Source organism: Manis javanica, chromosome 1, assembly GCF_040802235.1.
Source record: "Manis javanica isolate MJ-LG chromosome 1, MJ_LKY, whole genome shotgun sequence".
Lineage (NCBI taxonomy): Eukaryota > Metazoa > Chordata > Mammalia > Pholidota > Manidae > Manis > Manis javanica.
In genome coordinates, this window is record NC_133156.1 from 188,973,773 (window position 1) to 188,996,596 (window position 22,824).

Here is a 22,824-nt window from a genome sequence, read left to right on the forward strand (position 1 = left end):
AACTAATTGCAATGATTTTTGAGGCCTTTGATTATATTTCAGGGCCTTTCATATTTTGAGAAGTGGAAAACCAGAATTTTATACATGGTATCAAAGTTATCTATAAAGAACACATTATAAACATATGTTTAAATACTGAGAAATAAAGATGAATCTCTAAGAAAATAATCTTTATGGATGGGGCAGCATCACCATAAATTAACCAAGAATTATTAAGACCTAGTTTGTATGCCTAATTAAATAAACAGTAGTTTTTTAACAAGTACTTGATTTTTTTTATTACATTAGGTCCTTCAAAAGGTCCCAGTTTAATTTTCACAGTTTGAATAATTTTAAGACACCCAGACTGTGTATTTAGTGTATTTATGACTTGTGTATTTAGTGAACAAACCAAGCAGATGGCCCAACATTCAGATCTCAATGCAGCATTGTTCTCATTCAGTCCTGGTGACAAAGAGGTGTGGAAAATATTGTCACCATTTTAGAGGATGAGAAAATCATGTTTTACAGAACAGGTTTTGTAGATGGAGAATTCCTAAAAGACTGTGAGCATTGCCTTCTTCATTCATGGCTGTCAAGGGCCAGCCAGAGTTCTCCTGGTTGACCAACTAGGCACTGTTACAGCTTGGTCCTTCACTAGTGTCTCCTCCAGTTTGAAGAAAAAACTCATAATGAAATAATCAGTGAATAATTTAGGAAGGTATTTGACTTCATGGCTTTTTGAGGGTTTTTTTGATGCACTGTATCAGAATTATACCCAGGGTTGCTTCTTTCTAACTCTTCCTCCAGCTCCCTTTTCTACTCCCTTTCACAAACTCTTGAAGACCAGAATTTCATGTGTGTAGGTGGACAGAACTCAAATAAATTCAAATACTGTTAAAGATTTCAATGTTCAGGATAATTCAGAAGCTATCATATAATTACATATATTAAGTGTTTTCTAATAACACCACCTAGAGCATTCAATAATAAAACTGACCTCAGTGCCATTTTTGGTTGTTGATTGGTAAGAAAAACCCATTAGCATTGTTCTGCAAAATTCTGTTCAAGTGTGGATGGATTGGTTCAGGTATTGCTCAGTTCAGTGAGTGGCTACACATGTGTAGTAACAACTTTCCTGGCCAAAGGAGCTGTGGATGAGCAGTTTCACTTCAGAGCAAGGGCATGAATTTTGGGAGACACCTTGACTTGAACAGGACCAGTACAACTTGGAAATCTTGCATTTTAGGTTGTAAGAAGGCTGGCAAACTTTGAATTGTGAATTCATTTTTCAAATGCCTCTTAATTAAATTGAAACGAATTTTTTTTTACTATTTGCATTATCTTTTTTTAAAAATAATTTTAGCCCTAGAACAAAACTGGAAAAATAATGTGAATTTATATATATCCTTTACTCAACTTCCTCTAATGCTAACAATGTCTATAACCAGTTTATCAAAACCAGAAATTAACCTTGGCACAGTACTATTAACTACAGACCATATTCAAATTTAATCAGTTTCCCACTAGTGGCCTTTTTCTGTTCAAGAATCCAATTCATGATCTCCTACTGCATGCAGTTGTATAGCATCTCCTTCTTAATCCCTAATGTGGGAGTTTCTTAGTTTTTGCTTATTGGAGTTGTTGGGTATTTTCTCATGATTGGATGGAAGTTTTGCATTTTTTGGCACCGCACCACAGAGTTGATGTGTCCGGGCATCATAATCAGGGATACATGATATCAGGATGTCATATCATAGGTAATGTTAACCTTGATCAGTTAGTTAAGGTGGTATCTGCTCGTTTCCCTGACAATGAAGTTACTATTTTCCTGTGTGTAATTCATGAATATCTTGGGGGAAATATTTTGAAACTACTGCTATCTTTTTAAAATGCATGTAACTTGGTCAGTTTTTTAATAAAAATACAGACTAGAGAAACCTAGATTATCATATTTCTAGGAGTAATTTAACTGGCCAAAATAATCATTACATGATATTCTTTTTTTGGAAGACTCATTACCTACATAAGGTTAATAATAGTTTACTCCTGGAATATAAAAAGGTGACCATAGATAGATAGTGTTTAAGTTTAAATTTTTTCCAAGGTACTTTTAAACTCAACTTTAAACAATAGATTGAATTACTGAGAAAATTTAAATGATTACTCAATATTATAGAGGTTTATTCCCATGTTAGGGCAATAGCACTTAGGTAAACTCTCAATCTTTAATACTTTAGAGTAAGAAGAGTTGGAGAATTTTCTTGTTTGTTGTTTAGTTTAGTTTCCCAGTATAGTTCTCTCCTCCCCACCCACTGTACTTTTAAATTGTGTTTCAGCAGTTACAGAGTGCTAGCTAGACTTTGAGTTGTAACCTTGGTTTTATTATCTATAAAATGAGGATTATAATAGTTCTTACCTCACAAGGTTGTTGGGGGGATTAAATCAGTTAATACATGTTTAGAACAGTGCTTGGCACAGAGACAAAATCCAGGAAATGTTAGCCACTGTGAAAAAAGAGTAGTGAAAGCATGAGTTGACTGCCAGTGTTAGATGCTGACTTTAGAAAATGATAGAATTTCTCAACAATATTCTTTTACCCAGTGCTTTTGTTCCAAATAGCTGTCTAATCCCACTGAATCTGCTGCATTCTGCAGAATTTTGTTCAGGACTTTGGTCATTAAACCTAGGGGAATTTCTAGTCTTGCTTTCTGAAAAGCATATTATTTTAGGAAGTTTGGTAGTCTAAGTGTTGAATACAGGCCAACCATTGGCAGGGACAATAAAAATGTTTCAGTCCTTAATTGTCTTTCAAAATACATTTTCTAGGTGTGGGGAATTAAGTGATCGTTTGGGGGTTGGTGGCAAGTATTTACCTCCCTTCCCCAGTCAGGAATACCGCCCTGCAGTTTTTTTCTTGGCAGTCATTTTTCTGGGAGTACATGAAGCTGCCTGTCCTTAGGCTGTCTTAACTCACTTGTAATACACGTTTTTCTTCTTGATGGTATCAGGAATTTGCCTTAGTAGAATACCCTTCTTTCCCTTTGGGTCCTTTCTCCCCACCCCTCCATGTTTTAAACAAGCATGCAAAAAAAAGTCCATTTCATTTACTGAAGTTCTTGTTGGTCACTACCAGGAAACAGAGTTGACAAATACAGTGAGCATTGAGGAAGTGACAGGGTTCAAATAGTCTCAAAAAGCACTAGTCATAGTTGCACAGTTGTTACTAGTCTATGCTAGACTATAAATTGTTTAGAGTTTATGTTACATAGTACACTTTCTAGTCTCGTTCCTAAACGGTCCCATAAAAGGATCTCTTATTTAGGAATCGGCTCCACCGAATCCTGTCTGGGGTGTAACTAGTGGTATCAAAAAATCTGGACTACTTGTAAAAGTCTCAAGTTTCCCCATTTATAAAACAGGGATAAATTAGTATACTTGTATAGTTGTGATAGAAAGAAATTAAATGAGTTATTGTATATTGAATTAATATTTTCAATTGGTTTCAGTGCCAGTTCTGCCAGATATTACTTCTTTGGCCTTGTACTCACACACTGTTCTTTCTGACTGACACACTCAGTTCCCTTATCTGGAAAATGGAGTTAATAAGACTTTCCTACCTAATTCATGGAATATTGCAAGGGTCAAATAAAATAATCTTATGTAAAAGCACTTTGCTAATTAACATTCTGTGCAACTTCAAGCTACATCTTAATGCATGGTTGACTCAGATTGACACCCCTTTTGATTTAAAAGGATTCCCCCATGCTTTCCAAAGCCTGCTTTTAGTTTTTCTGGATATAGGTCCCCTAGGTCAAGAAGGTATTTCCTTATTTGGCCTTGAAAGATGAGGCTTTTTTGTAAATGTCAGGCTACCCAGCACCGGCCTTAATATCTATGTATGTGGCCACCCCAGCTCCAGTCCCTTCAACCTCTTGAGAGAGAGTACTACAATATTTAAATAAATACACAGAAATATTAGTAATTAATCACCATCAAGATGAGATGTTAGTTCTTCTACTCTCAATCCCTGTCATTCCTATCAAGTCTAGTAAAATACTGAAGCTGCAGCTACCTTTAAATCCATCACCTTCCCTAACACAAGGCTTAGTACTAGCCCTTGAAGACATTAGTGTGATGTTGATAGTAAGCAAACATCTATTAATATTTTACTACGTGCCAAGCATTGTGACAAAAGCAGGGGAAATCCCCCTTCTAAAAAACAAATTGTCATCCTTAATTTGACATTACAGCAGCAATTCTTATAGGGTAACGGGTGGGAAAATGAGACATTTTTGATCATCACAACTAGGATGCTACTGGCATTTAGAGGGTGTAAAGGCCATGAGTGCTGTTGAACTTCCTACAATGCACAGGCCACTCCTTTAGTATCGAATGTCAAGGTTGAGAAACCCTATTTAGAAAAACACATACTGTCTGTGGGAAAGGTGTTAATTGCTTTCCCATCAAAATAAAAATATGTTTTATCTGTGTAGGTGATAGAGTGTAAATGAGGAGGCTGGGAGTCAGCCCCCGGGGGTGTCCTGTATCTTGGAAAGGGGAATATGGGCATCGCTTCCTCTGCTGCTGTATCAAGAGACATTGGCAGAAAGTAGTAACCTTATATACTCTACTACTGAGAAAAGATACTTTCTCCTATCTTTTCTCTCCTTTTATGGAAAAATGCTGCTCATTAATCCTGTTGATTATGAAAGAAGGAAAAGAGTGATTAAATTTTTGCTCTTATCAAGAAACTGCTATAAATTTACCTTCTCTAATTGTCAGTTAAATTGGTTTCATAAAATGGCTCCATCACAAAATAATACCAAAACAGTTCTTTCTGAGTCATCCTTTTGAAATCAACCACAGGGAACTCTAGGGTAGATGGAAATCTGTTTCATCAGAGATAATTTACACAATCCACATTATATTTTTCATTATATATTTTCATGTTTTAAAACATTTTCCTTTTTCTTCCCTGAGCATTCCATTATGCCTACTCACTTGCCTGCTAAAATGGAGGTATTCAAAGGTTATGTAAACATCTACATAAGATCTGTTTTGTTCCTTGCTTAATATTTGTTTTACTTTTTATTCTTTAGGGCAGGAGTTTGTACTTAATGTTTAGTAGGTAGTAAAGAAAGGCTGTGTGCAATGTAAATAAATAATAAAGGAAAAATGTGTTATGTTGAGGGAACAATTTGGACAAAGATTGATTTCCCAGTTTCCCTTTTTTAGGTGAAACTGACAACATTATAGAAAGTCATTCCTTTGGGAAGACTTGATATGAAAACAATTCTACTTCACTGACCTTTGAAGAACAAATTATTTCAAATTAATGAGACTGTCTAAGAGATATATATTTTATGGCTAATTTTTCATCTTTTTCCAGCCCACAAAGAAAATTAACACTATTTCAGAATACATTTCTTTAAAAAATCTTGTTGAACTTGGGGAGGTCCCTGCTGATGAGAATAACATGCTTAATTTTCAAGGATCAGGCAAGCAGAGCTTCAAAGCCTTATTATTTATCTTAGCTAGATTTTCTCTATCATTTTTTACCAGTCTTGAGTAGAATTAATGCTCCTGTTTCATGTTCCTCATGCGAGATCACATTGAGATAGGACTGAATATATGGGATCAGACCAACTAACTTAATTGAATACCAACAAGTGGGACTAGTAGTTGAGGTATGAAAATATACTTTATGTACATGCCCATTTCACCTTCTCAAGTATAAAACTAAAAGAATTGATTTTAAAGAATTCTGTATCTTATTTAGATTGGAAGATAGAATATACAAAGAGTAAGCACAAGAGCACTATCTAGCAACTAGCCATGGTTAAAGATTCTAAACCATTGTGAAAACATGAATCTTTCTTCAGAACACAAAGATTCCAAACTTCTTTCCAACAGTCACCTCTCAACACGTATTAGACTTGCAACGAAGGGTTCCAGAAGAATTAGCTATCATGGCACATTTTATTCATAGTTTAAGAATGTCTGTTATATATTGATTGATTGTATACCATTTTAGATTTAAGAAAAACTGTTTATCTTGGGTTGCCTAAGTGTATATATAACCAATACTACGGAAGTGTTTTCATTAAAAGTTTTAGATTATTAGATATAGAAATAGAAGCTAAGTTTGAGTGTGTTCCTACAATTGAAACTTTAATGTCATTAATAAAATATCTCAAGTCCCTGCACACTAAGGGACTTGAGCAGAGTAAGGATAATTATAATTGGAAGTATATTGTTTTCTTTCGCTATTTTGGCTAAGGGCTCTAGAAAGTATAGAGTGGTAGGGTATGCCAGACCTACTCTTAATTATTTGTCAAAGCTAAAAATTGTTCCTTTTGCTCTAAAGGCAGTAGGACTAAATCTATAGTGCTGTATGAACATTACTTGTAAATTCTTATCTTAGAACCAGATGGCCTCTTGTATTTTTTTCTAGCTTCTAAATTCTACTTTAGTCCCTTCATTTTTAGAGATGAGGAAACAGATTGCTTTGTTCAAAGAAAGCTAGAACTAGAACATAGGCTAATACTTGCTAATCATGCTATGTACTAGTGTCAACCAAATATGACATTCACATGTCGCCTTCAGATTTTTGCCATATCTGTGTACTTGCTCATCCTATTTAATACTATTTAAATTGACTTATTTCTTTAAGTTTTTTAAAAGAAATATTTTGCTACTTTAAATGGAAAACCATCACTTCAAAAAATAGTAACTTTAAATTGGAATTCAAATCAAGACAAAGCAGTATTATTAAAAATTAATTTAAAACTAATTAATTCTTGTTAAATTTTTAATTCTTGCTGTTCTCGGTTGGAAATGTGTCAAAGCGATGTTTTCATGTTTGATGGCAGAACCTTAATTGTCTAGTAAGAAAAGCACAGTTAAAGCCTCTAATTAAGCCTCTGCTCAGCTTTTTTAAGTGGGATGCTTCTTTAAGGGGAAAACTGAGAAAGTATGAATACATGTTCATATATTAAAGTATGATATAATACAGATCAGAAGAACTTATATGGACCCAACATTGTTCTTTGGTTGATTTCAGTTAATTTTTCTTAAAACTCTTAAATTTTTACATAGAAAGTTTTAGTTAGCTTCACTTAAGTTTCTTCTTCTAAATGGAAGATTTGATCAATATGATTTATTTTGCTTAAGTAAAACATTTCTTCACAAAGCTAATGTCCCCTGATTATTGTGATATACCTGTATATTGTTTTCTGTAACCTTTGAACAATTAATGAACTAAAATCTGGTCATCAAAAAAAAGCAAATTCATCTGGGCAGAAGAGAGGATTTTTACAATGTGTTTGGAGGAAATGTTTTTCTGAAAACCGTCTTAAGCGCATTTCTTTCTTTACAATTGTCTAGTAAGCATTTTTTAAATTTACCAACAATAAAAGTTAGTTTTTGTCTCAATTGCTGGTCTAAATATCCATGTCAGTTACAAGGGATAAAGGGGCTTCAAAATGACTAAGCCTTCTCATATTACTTGTTCTTATCCGGCTACAAATATTCTGTGCTGCCTTCTTTCCAAAAGAGCTGTTATATAGTCTGTATTTCACTATACCACAGAAAAAGACAAGTAAGCATATTTCATTCATGAGTTTCCTATGAAAACTGTTGGTGGAAGTATGACCAGGAGACTTTTATGGGTTAGCAAGTAAGAGTTCTGTTGTGAAACCATCGTTAACAGGTCTAACAGGAAGACCAAGGAGAGAATAGATACAGGATTTACCTAATCCCATTAAACTGCTGATGAAATAGATACGTTATTGTGGGGACTGTTTATTGTAGTGATTTTTCTGGCTTAGCAGAAGTGTTAGTCTTTTGTTTTTCATGCTTTTGTCAAATTTGTATTTTTAATTAACTTTTTAGTTTGAGAAGATTGTAGATTCACATACAGTTGTAAGAAATAATGCAGAAAGGGCTCCTTCCTGTGTACCCTTTACCCTTTACCAATGGTAGTATCTTGCAAAACTATAGTACCACAACCAGAGTATTGACATTGATAAAGATAGAGAACATTTGTATCACCACAGGGCCCCATCCTATTGCCCTTTTGTAGCCACACCCACTTGCCTCCTACTCCCACCCCCTCCTTACCCCTGGCAACCACTAATCTGCTTCCCAAATCTATAATTTTGTCATTTCAAGAATGTTACATAACATTTTTATGCAGCATAATTCTCTGGAGATTTATCCATGTTGCTTCATGTGCCAGTAGTTTATTCCTTTTTTATTGCTGAGTACTATTCCACAACATAGATGTACCACAGTTTATCATTTACTTAGTAAAGAATATCTGGGTTGCTTCCAGTTTGGGGCTATTAAGAATAAAGCTGTTGTAAACATTTGTGTACAGGTTTTATGTGGACATATGTCTTTGTTTCTCTAGGATAAATGCCCAGGAGTGCATATATAATAGACTTAAATATTTTCCTTACATACATTTGGAACCACATTAGACAGTGTTATAATTTTCACTTTGACCTGCAAATATAATGTAGAAGATTCAAGAAAAGGAAAGTTTGTTATATTTAATTGCATCTTACCATGTTCATTCTTTTTTTCTGATGTTCTGAAGTTCATTTCTTATCTGCTTAGAGAATTCCGCTAGCCATTCTATTAGAGTAAGCCTGCAGGTGACAGATTCTCTTAATTTCCCCTCTTCAGAAAATGTCTTGATTGCACTTCTGTTTTTGCTGGGTATAGGATTGTGAGTTGACAGTTTTTTTCTTTCAGCACCTGAACACAATATGCCACTTTCTTCTGGCTTCTTTAGTTTCTGGTGAGAAAGCCACTTTCATTCTAATTGCTTTTCCTTCATAGATACAGTGTAGTTTCCTCTGACTGCTTTTAATATATTTTATTTGCCTTTAGTTTTCAGAAGTTTAACCTTTTTGTGTGTGTGTTAGAGTGGGTGGGGGAGTACAGGGGAGGAAGGAGGCTTCTCATGGCTTCATGAGGTAGAAGTCTGGGATCCCTAGTAGGCTCTTGGTGGTGGTGGGCTGCAGTAGAGCAGTTATTGTTGAACATTTTTTGTCTTGGTAAGGCTGCCCTTTTTACTCCTTTGGTTAGAGAGAGCAAGCTTTTGTTGGGGCTTTTCTTTTTTTCAGCCAATTGGCATTTCTGGGTTGCTGATTCTTCAACTCCAAATGCAGGATATATGAGGCAAACAGAGAGCCCAAAGAACTCACCATTGTGTCATTCCTTGGGCCCCGAGCTGGTCTGCCTTCTCTCTACTTTTCAGAGTCTTACTTTTTATATAAAAATGTTCAGGGTTTTTAGTTTGTACATAGTAGAACTAATAGGGGAAAATATGTCTGCTCCATCTTCCTGGAAATGGAAGTCCCCAGATTTATGTTTTTTATATATTTAAGTAGTTGCATCAAATATATATAACCATTATTGGGGGAAATGTCACATACTTTGTATATTATGAGGTGCTTATTTGAACTGGAATTGTTCACATTATTAATGAAAACATTTCCCTTCTAGGAAATAATGCAAAAGGTGTCCCAAGGCTTCTGATCAGTGAACCAAGATTTGAGAAAGACAGCCAAGCTCATGTTTTCTCCTGATCAAGAAAATCATCCATCCAAAGCACCAGTAAAATATGGTGAACTCATTGTCCTAGGGTAAGGTTTCTCTGTCTGATGACATAAAATTTAGTATCTCTGACATATAGGTTAAAAGTACTTTCTTTAGAATTTACATCCTACATATTTCCAAAGAGGATTTAAAGTTACAGGGTATAATCAAACTGAGAAACTCTTAATTCTCATTTTATGCCATCTCTTATAGTTGCTCAAATACTCCATAAACTTTGCCTCACCCTCATCCCCAGAAAGGACAAAAACTGAAAGATGAAGTGACAGATGTATTTGTCTGAAGTCATGTAATCATTCTATTTGTCTTCCCTATCCCATCTTTTAGAAAAATTTTCCTCAGTACATTTTACCAAAACTGCCCTCCACTTCAGGTCATTTTCATGGAGGTTAGTACTTACTGGTTCCTTTGGCCCTCTAAAGTGTTCATTGCTTTGTGCTTGTGGTCCTGTACTTTTTGATAAAAGGTGTTGTATAAGCATAGCAATATGATGACTCTGGAGCCCAGGACCAACTGTTTGCTTCAAAAGTAATCCTATCCATACAGTTCACACAGACACAATCTACAGACCGAAGAATAGATGATTCTGTTATTTCAGTTTATCCAGTCTAAACTCACCATAACTATCAAAACAGAAATAATGTTAGTCTGCTAACTAGAGATCTCAGAAACTAGAAATTTCAAAATTTACTTTCTCCCTGCTATTTCTCTTCTGCCTAAAAAGCAGCTCTTGATATTACAACATGTTTTAGGATCAGGTTGGTACAAATTCTTACTTAAGTGAAAATATGTCTGTTGTTTCAGATGAGAGAGTAAGAGAAACTGGGAAGATAATATGGAGTTAATTGAGCTTGACTGAAAGTCAAGAATCCTATATTCCAATACTTACTCCAGCATTGCTAGCTGTATGACCTTGGGCACGTCACTTAACTGTTCTGGGCATTAGTTTCCTCCTCTGTAAAATGACAATTTGACAAGATAATTTAAAGTCCTTTGAGACTTTGTTCTCAAAAACAGAACTTAAAAGATCATAAATATAGTCACTACAATATTACAACTTAAGTCACATAGTTGCTAATATATTAATGACAAACAAGCTTTTAACTACCAAAAAACTCTTCAAAGTTAAATTCTTACACCAAGAATTTGAGTCATTTGAAGACAAGAATTTAAAATTTAGTGTGTGATCTAAACTGCCTGTCTTAGTCCAGCAGCTTCTTAGTTAATCCTAAGCAATAATAGTTGTCTCTGTATCTGGCACTTAAAATGCAACTAGTGCTTCTTCCTAACTCTCTAGAAGGATAAGTAAAACTGGATAAGGTTGTCAGTTTCATGTTGTTACTGCTTAGAAAAGAGCTTTGAGCTACAGGAGCACCATGTGGGAATAGAAAGCATATCTCCAGAAGACGTTCAAGTCATGCCACTTGGTGGACAGTAGTGAGGGACAATGAGGAACCCACAGTGGGTCTGGTGGCAATACATAGCCTAGAAAAGCAAAATTAGTGTATTAGCTAAGGGGAGCTACTCTTAACTTTTATCTAGGACTAGCAAGATTAGCAAGGGCCTTCTCCAGTAAAAAATCAGTGTTTTATTTTTCATAAAGAGTTGGTGTAATTTCTGTGTATGCAGTCTTTGAATAAAGTCCCTTCTTTTCCTAGAATGGGTGTCATTTTACATCATACTCTCTTCCAATCTCAAAACTGTTCCTCTTCCCTGCCTCATTTTCCCCCCCAGAATGACCAGCTATATGCAAGAGACCATTAAAACAAATATTTTGTCAGGGTTCAGGGGACAGTGAATGAAGAGTGACTATATTATTAAACTACTGCTCATGCCATAAGGAAGCAATAGAGATAGATTAGAAAGCATGACAAACACCTAGATTCCTTCTAGCTTTGCTAGTGTCACTTGTATGACTTTCAGAAAATAAACTTAATTCCTCTGAGAAACAACTTAATCCCCAACTTATAAAAGTGGAGAGTAATTCCACTCTTGCAGATTTTTTTGTGAGATGGATTAAGTGAAGTGATGTGTACGGGATAGAGCCCAATAGTGCTCAGTACATAGTAAACACACAAATGTTATGTTCTGAACTTTTTACCTATTAGTTCAGTCCTTGCTTACTTGCTTATCTTCAGGAAAAATATGTATGTTATGGAGAAATGGTCATAAGGTCTCAACAACAAAAATATGTTTAACTACTGTTAGCAGGCATCTCAGTTGGACAGGTTTTCCAACATGTGAATGTGTTTGCACACACATTCAGGTAGCTGAGGCTTAACAAACAAGTCTAAAAATTCCTTATTTCAAAAGTTCAGCCATTTAAGATGTTTGGTTCATAATTAAAGGAGGTACTGTTTTACACAATTCATAGTGTACTTTTAAAGGTTGTATTTAACACATGTAAACATTTGCCTTTAAAAAAATAGAATGAATCGTAAGAAGTTAGATATGCTGTTAATCAGCTCTCGATTATCTTGAATAAAAGAGGGAAGAAAAATAAAGATAAAATTAAAACTATGTATAATACAAAACCTTCTCTGTGACTTGGAACACAGCCAGAAGGAATCTCATTTTGTTTCACACTCAGGCAGCTGGGGATCAGCAATTGCTGAAAGGAATTTGATATACTTACAATGTGTTAATAGATGATGATTGGGGATTGATCCTATAAGGCAAAGTAAAACACTTGTTTGAAACAGATTGTGTGGTTTGTACAAGAAATCTCCTAAACTTTTTTTTTCCCTTGTCAGGTATAATGGGTCTCTCCCAAATGGCGATAGAGGAAGGAGAAAAAGTAGGTTTGCTTTGTTTAAAAGACCTAAGGCAAATGGGGTGAAGCCCAGCACTGTGCATATTGCTTGTACTCCTCAGGCTGCAAAGGTAAAAACAAAACAAAACAAAACCCTAAATGAACCTGGAGAGAAATTGAAAGATTTTTGTACATGTTTTCATATTCCCTTCAAGTTCTATACCAGAAATTTCCTTTTGTTTGAATGGAAGGGCCACTGAGTTTTTAAAAATGATAAACCAGGAATAGGGTGGAAATTAAAAGAAAACATTTTAAAAGGTGAGGGTAGAACTGGGGCTTTATCTAGTATTTAGAGTTATGCAGCTGTCTTCTCTGAGAAGTAGGAAGTTCCTGCTGTTATTAGAGGGGGCCCCCCCTGCGCTGGGGAAGGAATGCAGGGTACAGTAAGTGTATTTAGGTACTAGAAGCATATTGGATGAGGTAATTTTTTTAACTAAGGACCTATCAAAGAGCCTATGGATGCTCTTGGTTTTTGTTTGTTTTGTTACATGATCCTTATAGCTTTTCACAGAGTGACTTGAACAAAGTAGATCTCAATAATTATTAAATTGAGTAAAATCTATGCATGCAACTAGCCAAAAATGTAACTGTTCAATCTCCTGATCTATTCAATTCTTTCAGCCCCTTTTTCTTTCCCTACCAAAATCTCCAGAACTTGTGCCACCATTTCAGGACCCTTGGGCTTTTCCTGGAGTGATGATAGACAGTTATGGGCAATTTCAGATCTTTGTATTTCCTATGAATTCCTCTACTTCCAATTTTATAACAAGGACTGGATTTGATACTGTGATGAGTGATTTAAAAAAAGTACAGAGTTCTGTGACTTCTTGAAGTACCTGTATCTTAGTTAAGCAGCCCCAGAATGTTCCTTGATATTATACCATCTGAGGTATCTCTCTCAGTTAAATAAATGAAAGATATACTGGCATATAATACCTTGTTATAGGTCACTTTTCCAGTCTCTGAAATCAATTGGATTTTTTACTTTGTTTTATGCCCAACGTGGTGTCTAAGACAGAATCCTCCCTCATGCCTCGACTAGGCCTCTCATAATACTATTTGAAAGCCAGTGAATATAGAAAAGTGACAATTTCTGTTAGGTGTTTCTTTTTGCCCCTTTGCAGAGAAGGAATATGCTGAGCAGGTGGTGGAAGTGGATGGCTTATTGATCCAGTCTGAGGAGCTTCCTTCCAGTATTTTCCCACATGAGTGCCCTTGGCATTTTGGTTGTGCAAATTCTTTGTGCAGGACTGTCCCACATATTGCAGACATTGAAGATTCTTAGTTCCCACCCACTAAATGCCATTTAAGCCCTCAGATCATGTGACAGCCAAAAATGCACCTATGTGTTTCCAAATGCCCCTTATACAGCTAATACTACCTCTGAATGAGAAGCATTAGCATGGGGAAAATATTCTTAATCCCTATATATATATATATATATCCTCTTCTGTGCTTTTCTTTGCATTTTTGCTGTCCTGCTCCTGATGTTTCATTGCTAGATCCAGTTCATCTTTACTAGGCAACAAAAATCTTCAGGATCTTTCCTCTTTCAGTTTCGGAGGAATATAGTGAGATCATGATTGTACAAGATTGTACAAGAAATTACAAAACTAATTGTTTAGTCTGGCAGTCATCTGGGGTGAGTGGTTAAACTCTGCTTTCCATTCCAGTGAAAATTTAATTTGATGTAGTTCTTATTCTCATTCTAAAAGTGGATTCAATAGTTTTAAAAGAAACAAGTATTACAATCTCAAAAGTACACAAAAACCCATGTTATTTAATCTCTTTGGCTATTAAGAATTATCTTTCAAAATACTGAGCAATTATTTGATTGAAAAGTAAGTTGTTTAATGCTAAGTTATAGTAATTATAGTTCTTAAAACCTGTAAAACAATTATGTAATATTTATGAATACATAACTGTATAGTAAAACATTAACAACATGCATGAAATTGATCTACCCTGCACACTCGAGGTTGGATGCCTCTGAAGAAAGCAGAGTAGGGAGGGACATGTAAGCAGCCTTGATTATATCTGCAGAGTTTAATTTCTTTATAATAATCAGAGGCAAAAATGGCATTATTAATCTTTTATAAAGCTGGGTAGTTAGTACCCGCTGTTTATTCTCTTTGTGTATTTAAAATTTTCACAATCTTAATTAATCTTAAAGCTATTTTTTTAAGTTTTATCTATTACAGAATAGTTACAAATTGAAACCAAGTAAAATTTTATGCCAAACTTCTAATTAGAAAACATATTTTTTCATTTAGCCTCTTTGTTGTTCTATAATTATTCTTTTGTGTCTTTGTATCTGTTTTCTTTTTAAAAAGCAGCCTGTTTATACTTCCTTCGTGCAGGTTCCCCCATCCTTCCCACTCACCCACCCCTGCTCTGATATCTTCAACTCATACATAGAAAAATGCCTGAAAGCAAAACTGAAAACGTTCTTTTTAGAAATGTTTTTAATTTGGGATAAGTCAGAAGTACAATCATAAGCATTCTATCCATTTCCTTTGGTAGTATTTAATTATTCTATGAATTTTTCTGTATTTAGCCCACCATACAACAAATATTTATCATCCATAGAGTCACAGAATGATTAGGAAAACCATTTAACCCTGCTTATTGGTTAATTTTACAACTCTTTGAGTTACTTTAAAAATAACATTCTTCTTATTTTTAAAGATTTTGTATATTCTCTTCAGAACAGTACTAAGTACTGCTTTCAGTTTATACATGAGATTTGGTTTTCATTAGTATATAATTTAAAGTACTTAAAAGGGAGACCTAGATTTTATAGTGTTTTAATACAAAGAAGTTAAGTCCTTACTCTATATATTACTTCAAAGTATTCTCCTACACCCTACTCAACCTGAAAAACTACTGTCACAGCTGAGGTTATACAAGAGTTATTAATCCCTACCCTAAGTTTCACCAAGAAATATATCTTATGTGATAAATAGATTACCTTTCTTTATTTAAATATTATTTGACTAACCTACCGGCTAATTTTTTGCTGTTAATTTTTTCTTTCTTAGGCAATAAGCAACAAGGACCAGCATAGCATATCATATACCTTATCTCGGGCACAGACAGTGGTGGTTGAATACACTCATGACAGCAACACTGATATGTTCCAGGTATATCTGAATTTTTTTTCTTAAACAAAAAAGTTAAAACCTATTGTCAGTGACTTTTGCTGTGGTCAGATAAAGGATTATCATATTTTAATAATGTGTGTTTCATTAAATATACATTGATTTCTAACCCACCCCCCCCCATACTAGAAGTCAGCATAACATGGTTAAAGATGGACTCTGAAATCAAAATGCTTTGTAAACATCACTTAGCCACTCCATACCTCAGTTTCCTCCAATACAGTACAGATACTGGAACTTATAAGACTGTCAGGAGGTACCTGTAAAGTGTAAGTACATGTAAAGTGCCCAGAGCTTTGCCAGGTAGCTGGTAAACAATTAACTATTAATAATAGAGGTATAATAATAACAGCTCTGTTAGCTATCATTATCCCTAAAAGAAGGAACCAAGAAGTAAGTGTTCTGCATACATTTATGATTTGTTTTTGTCACTGCTTCCCATTTCCTCTTTAGTCAGCAAAAAGTAGAGGCAGTTTTTAACTGTTCTTATAATGTGAAATCAAATTTATTTCTCAGCACATATTTGGGCAGAGCTACTGGTGCAATAGTGGTGGGGTTTTTTTCTCCTCATTTTTTGTACCAACTGAGTGCAATATTTTTATAAAACTGATAGATAATAGAAAGCCAAACCCAAAGATGTAAACAAATATCACGATGTCTTCTCCCAGAACATTGGGTTTTGTAAAGCCCTGGGATTTTTTGAAACAAACTTTTATAGATCATAAAGTACCTGAAAATGTTGCTCTTAAGATTACTGTCCCAGTTACTTTTCAGTTTTTCTTTGTTTTACGAGATAAATGAATGTGAAAAGGATAACTGTAACCAGTAGCAAAATACTTCTTTGAAGTCACCCTCTTCCTTCCAGCCCTGTGTACTACTCCTGACTTCTTTAGATTAGTATCTCTATAGTTAGTATTACAATATGAATGTTTGTTTGTATCTTCTTTGCTTTTACCAAAAAATTGAAAATAAATAACACTTCAATGAGGATGAAGTTTGGATGATTTTCTACATTTTATTTCACTGACAGCCAGTTAAAATGAATGTGCCTAATTAATAAGCTCTTTAAAAATCAAGACGTTACTGAGATATTTGATCACAGACTGGAATTTTAGTTTCAGGAAATACCTTGATATGGTCACTGAAATCTTATTACAGATTACAAAGTTAGGGGCAAAACTGAGATTAAACCAGGCATCCTCAATTATGGAACAGTGTCTTCACACATTTTATGAAGTTGCCTTAAATGTATTATAACATTTTTCATTTCATCCTTTTTATAAAGGAATAGAGTTTTTTCCCCAGTATAGTAGAGTGATTATACCCTTCCTACAAGCATTAGACCTATGGAAAATCCAAGCATTTCTACATCAAAAAACCTGACATATATCAGAAACTACCCTGATAAATCAGCCAGTCTTGGAAGAACTGGTTTTATAAGCATTCTAGGTTTCCTTACCTTCTAAACCGAACATATTTGTTCAGTCCATCTGACATTCATACTTCATCTCTATGCATTTCTTGACACTCACTGTGAAGTAAATAAAGGAGGCATTACAAGTTGATTACTTACATAGGTGCCATACTGATGGTCTAAATGTGAAGCATAGGCTTCAGATTAGTTGGAAGAAGGATGAAGAAAAGGCTTTATAGTGGTGCCTTTTTATTTGGACCTTTTTTTTATAAAGTTGATTAGGATTTTACCAGTCTAATCAGCAGAAAGACATTCTGATAAAAGAGAAGTAGAAGTGGTAGAAGATTGATGAATACAAGCGACTTCTAGCTAGAATATACTTTTTTTGTGAACTGAAGTAACAGGAAGTCAGGCTGGATTGGTAGATGGGAGGTGAATTTGGATAGGCTGTAAAGAACCATTGAGGTTTTTAATGGAGTGAGAGAGTGACGTGATAAGATCTGTATTTTTAAAGCTAATAGCAGTTCGAAAAAGAATTACTAAAGTTTATCTTAACACATGATTATATTTTACATCTACCACAATCATGTAGGTTTTTTCTCTTTATAGATACTGAGATTTCTTCCGTCTTACTTGTCATGACTAGTATTGCCTTGATGTCTTAAATCTTCCCTTCCAAGGCTCAGATCAAATATCAATTCTTCTGAACAATCTCTCTTCCCAAATAAGTGCTGCTTCTGAATATCTTGATTATGAGTATCAATCTTCAGGCCAATCCTTGGCCTACATCTTTTGGCTCTGAAAGAGCCTTTGACTTTTGGAAATATTTTTAGTTTCAAAGGTCAGAGAACATTTTCTTTGAATGTCATTTTTCTTATAAAAATAAGGAAACAGGAATCTTACATTTCTTAAACAACCAGTTTCCCTCTGAAACTGTCCAAATGAAGACTTTATTCTTGATGATAGGACAAAACTAAAGAGTTTTATCTAAAAGTATGCTTATGTGAGGGATTCAAGATGAAATTAATTAATTACTTGCTAGTACCCCTGACAATGTTTTTAATCCACTGACACCTCACCCACCAGAAGTCTTATCTGGGAATCTGTCTCTCTGGAATATGGCCAAAAACCAGGAGGAAAATAAAAATGACACTAGGCATATAAAATAAATGCCACTTAGGCCATGCTCTTGCTCCCAGGAGAATACCTTAGGCTTTCACCAAGAACTTTTTGAAATACTACTCTTTGAAGTTTGGTTATTTGGTCTCTTAACCCATAGCAGGATAAGAGTAGCTGGTTAGAAGAGGGGAATGCTGTTAGAGACAGGTATGCCAAACAGCAAGAAATGATAGCTGATAACCTGACAGGAAAAAAACCCAAAATCTATTAAATATGCATAAGACCTCAAAGCAAGGCTGTATAAGGCCTTAACATAAGGATCAGCATTCTTGTACAATTCTTCACAGCGCCTGAAGACATCACTGCACTTCAGCTGAATATAAATGGATTTATTCATATTACAATGTCCTATAGTCATAAAGGATTTGCTCTTTTATTTATATAAAAAAAGCTTACTGTATTCTGTTAAAAGACGATGGAGTAATACATGGTAGATATATTTCCATCCAAAGAGGTTAAAATGAAAATCTGCAGCCATCTAGAAATGTCAGCCATCTTAAACTCTTCATTCCCTGAGGGTTTCATATATTCTGGGTCATAAGTTCCCACTTAATTCTATACTCTAGGTGATTATCAGTGTAAGTACGTCTAACAGATTCATTTTCAACTCTAGATACCCCTAGAGTTAGTAGGGCAAGTTTGAGATTAGAAATTTCAAAGGCTTAATATTTTCACCTTATTGTACCTTTCTTGAATGGATTTTCCTCTCTGTTCTTTTGAACAGGTTTATAGATATTTTTTTTTCCCCCCTTAGATTGGTCGGTCAACTGAAAGTCCCATTGACTTTGTAGTAACTGACACAGTTCCTGGAAGTCAAAGTAATTCTGATACACAGTCAGTGCAAAGCACTATATCGAGATTTGCCTGTAGAATCATATGTGAACGGAATCCCCCCTTTACAGCACGGATTTATGCTGCAGGATTTGACTCATCAAAAAACATCTTTCTTGGGGTAAAAAATGTTTTCCTAAATGATGCATTATTTTATAACCACTTCTTTTACCAAAGTACAAGTAAACAGAAGCTTTCTATTCTTATTCCTACTAGGAGAAGGCTGCCAAATGGAAGACATCAGATGGGCAGATGGATGGCTTGACCACTAATGGTGTTCTTGTTATGCATCCACGCAATGGGTTTACAGAAGACTCCAAGCCTGGAATATGGAGAGAAATATCAGTGTGTGGAAATGTATTCAGCCTACGTGAAACCAGATCAGCTCAGCAGAGAGGAAAAATGGTAAGTGCTAAGATGTAGCTTCTTATTTAGTTATAATAAACATAGGCTGAGCTGGACTGGATGCATAGCATAGTCCCAAACACTCTTAAATTTCTTGCTGACACAGAGTAATAAGTCTGACTATCAAATGCTGACTACTTAACACTATGCTAGAGGATATTATCTTTATGTTTCAGTTAGGACACTCTAGAAATTTATTCTTTCACATGTTAATATGGTTTGAAACCTAAACTCTCCTAAATTAAGTAGCACCCTGTTTATTTTCTACTTATCTGTATGTATATCTTTGACCATAATATTTATTGGAAATATTAGACTTACTAATTAGCCAGATGTTTTAATCATGAACTGTCTTTTCTAGCTTAAAAGAAATGTTACTGCTTAATATTTTATCCTGATTTTCAAACTTTTCATGATTTTCATGATTTTTCATGATTGCCAGTGGAGTTCCTTAATTATATAGTAATAACAGTCATAGGAAATTTCAGTTCTTGAATAAGGAGGACCTAAGACAAAATTGTTATGTAAAAATCCAAAACACAAGGGTGAATGTGTGCTTTGATTCGTGTTTCCTCTAGGTGGAAATTGAGACCAATCAGTTACAAGATGGCTCATTGATTGACCTCTGTGGAGCAACATTGCTGTGGCGTACTGCGGAAGGCCTGTCCCGCACTCCCACAGTGAAGCATTTAGAAGCTTTGAGACAGGAAATCAATGCCGCGAGACCTCAGTGCCCTGTAGGGTTCAACACTTTAGCATTTCCAAGTATGAAGAGGAAAGATGTTGTCGATGAAAAACAACCATGGGTCTATCTAAACTGTGGCCACGTTCATGGCTATCATAACTGGGGAAACAAAGAAGAACGTGACGGAAAAGATCGTGAATGTCCTATGTGTAGGTCTGTTGGTCCTTATGTTCCTCTGTGGCTTGGATGTGAAGCTGGATTTTATGTGGACGCTGGCCCTCCAACCCATGCGTTTAGCCCATGTGGGCATGTGTGTTCAGAAAAGACAACTGCCTACTGGTCCCAGATCCCGCTTCCTCATGGTACTCATACTTTTCATGCAGCGTGTCCCTTTTGTGCACATCAATTGGCTGGTGAACAAGGCTACATCAGACTTATTTTCCAAGGACCTCTAGACTAACAGACAGTTGTACTCCAGGACCACATTATAAATTTATAAGCTAAGTGAGTTGGGTTTTCCAACCTGTTGTCCACGTCACAGTTTCTCTGCTCTGGTCATTTGCATTAAGATGAAGAATTTTTTTAGACATTTATAATAAATAGTACAATTTCTAATCAAAAACCTGGAAAACTCAAACAAAGGAATTTCTGAAAGTACCAGACTTCAGAATTCCGAGTTTTGAAAATATATTTTGAGGAAAAAAAGACATAGTCTAATTTGATGCCTTCATTGTAGTGTCTTTGAATCACCCATCCTCAGTGTTGAAAAATTGTTTTGTATAACTGAGGGGACTGTTGGTTCAAACTATGTTAGTTTACTGTTTGTTGCAAACATTGTAAAATACAGCAACATGTATATTAACTTTTTTTTCTATTTATCTTTATTATAGAAAATATCTTAGAATGTTCTTGGTAGAGTAGCATGGTAAATGATGGTGTCACACTCTTGGTGTGAATGGTAGTTTAGTGAGCATAGCTTAAGGATTTGCAAGGTTAGGAACAAGGACAAGAGAGCCTCTCTCCCATCCCCATCTAAATATGGAATTTGGTAAATTAAAATACTTTGTAAAACCAAATTCATGTCAATTACCATTGTGTAAGAGGTGTTTGTTTTTAACCACATTGAAGATTATCAGGAAAGATTTTTTTTCCTTAATGTTTCTCTTAAGTATAGTACTATCACAAAAACTTAATGCTAAGAAACATTTTATATGCTCCTTTGAATATGCAATTTAATGTAGATTATCTATTTTTCTCCCATGATAACTAATCTGTTTTTAGTATCAGCAACATTTGGCAAGTTTGTTTTTTAGATATATATAAACTGTGGTTCATCTGTTCACTGTTTTCTACAAAAAAACTACTCCCATGAGAAAAAGCATAAATTAACAAGAAAGGAGAGTGACTTGATTTGCTTTAGAAAAAGAAATGCTTAATTAATTAATTATTCTATATTTGGCCTTATCCAGGCATTAAGAATACAGGTGATTAAAGGGATAACTGAAAATAGTGCCCCCCCCCAGCCAACCCTTTTTTTAACCTAGTAGATAGGCCTTAACTATGGGCTTGAATCCTAAGGAGAGTTGCCACAGTGCGACCCAAGGAAATGTTGGTTGGCACATGAGCACAAGTGACAGCCAAGTGGGGGAATGTACTTGCATGGTCTGTTAATTCTCTTATTCCAGTAAGTTCTTAGCTTTCAGAAGCAGGAAAATGGTTCTTCTTTCCCCAACCCCCACCCTCACTCTTTTTTCTTTTTTTTGATGCACCACAAGGAAAGTATAGACAGTTGCACTACATACATCAAACCGTTTGTGACACTTGTAGAAATCAATACACTTTTAGATTAGAAAGAGTAACTTTTTAAACTTTTGATTTGTTTTCCTTTAGTTTAAAAAGTTGTATGATGCTTAATTGACTAGCAAATTTTTGTATGTGGTAGCATAGCTTTAATTTATCCTATTGCAATGCTATTCTGAATTTTCTTTTGGCTTAGAAAAAAACAAACCTTGTTGCTTAGAAGCCATGAACTGTTTTATTTTACTTGTCAAAATTTCCTTGTTTTTAAAAATGATCATTTGGGTTCACTCAGGAAGTGCATGTCAGGAAACTTGTATTATAAGTTTACCAGTTGTGATGTATCAGTAACTGCTGTTACCCCTTTTTCAAAGAAATATAACTGATTTTGAAGTTTTCTAGCTTGTCACATGCCTTGTGACTAATGCCTGGAAATCAAGTCTTGTGTTGTATTTGTTCTAGTCATTTCTATTCAAGCTATATATTGTAGCTAATTTTTATTTGCAATTAATTTATTCAAATTAAGTAAATACTTTTCAAAATAGATACTTAAATTTGTCTCTGTGAGTTCATTTCTGCATAACTGAGAATGGGCAACCAGAAATGAAAACTTGTAGACAAATCCACCCCCACTTCAGAAATGTTTCACTTGAAATAGATGAGTTTGCATTTAATGTAATACTCTAAATCTCTGATTCCCTTGCAAAATCATCTTTTTCATATTAATAAAGGAACTTTGTTTAGTGGTTGAATAATTGAGGACTTTTTCTAAGTTGTCCTGCTAGAGAATTGGCTCTTTGCAAATTGCATACTAGACTGTTTAAATAGTGCCTCAGTGGCCATAAAAGGTCCATAGTCTTCCCAAAGTGCCTGAATTTCCTCCTGGCAACTGGGAAAAATATGGTTCATTTCCTATGAAATTCAGGTTTTG

General features: G+C 34.9%; 1 protein-coding gene across 3 annotated transcripts in view; it reads left to right on the forward strand.

The window, feature by feature from the left end:
- The window catches only part of PELI1 (pellino E3 ubiquitin protein ligase 1), a 57,901-nt gene extending 35,462 nt beyond the window's left edge, over nucleotides 1-22,439 (forward strand). For all 3 annotated transcript variants that reach the window (XM_073212572.1, XM_073212562.1, XM_073212564.1), the window contains 6 exons: nucleotides 9,499-9,638; nucleotides 12,363-12,492; nucleotides 15,463-15,564; nucleotides 18,930-19,127; nucleotides 19,223-19,411; nucleotides 19,990-22,439. In XM_073212572.1, coding sequence (XP_073068673.1) covers nucleotides 9,568-9,638; nucleotides 12,363-12,492; nucleotides 15,463-15,564; nucleotides 18,930-19,127; nucleotides 19,223-19,411; nucleotides 19,990-20,556 — 1,257 coding nt within the window. In that variant the 5' untranslated portion in view covers nucleotides 9,499-9,567 and the 3' untranslated portion in view covers nucleotides 20,557-22,439. The remainder of the gene's footprint in view (nucleotides 1-9,498; nucleotides 9,639-12,362; nucleotides 12,493-15,462; nucleotides 15,565-18,929; nucleotides 19,128-19,222; nucleotides 19,412-19,989) is intronic.
- The last annotated feature ends 385 nt before the right edge of the window (nucleotides 22,440-22,824 follow it).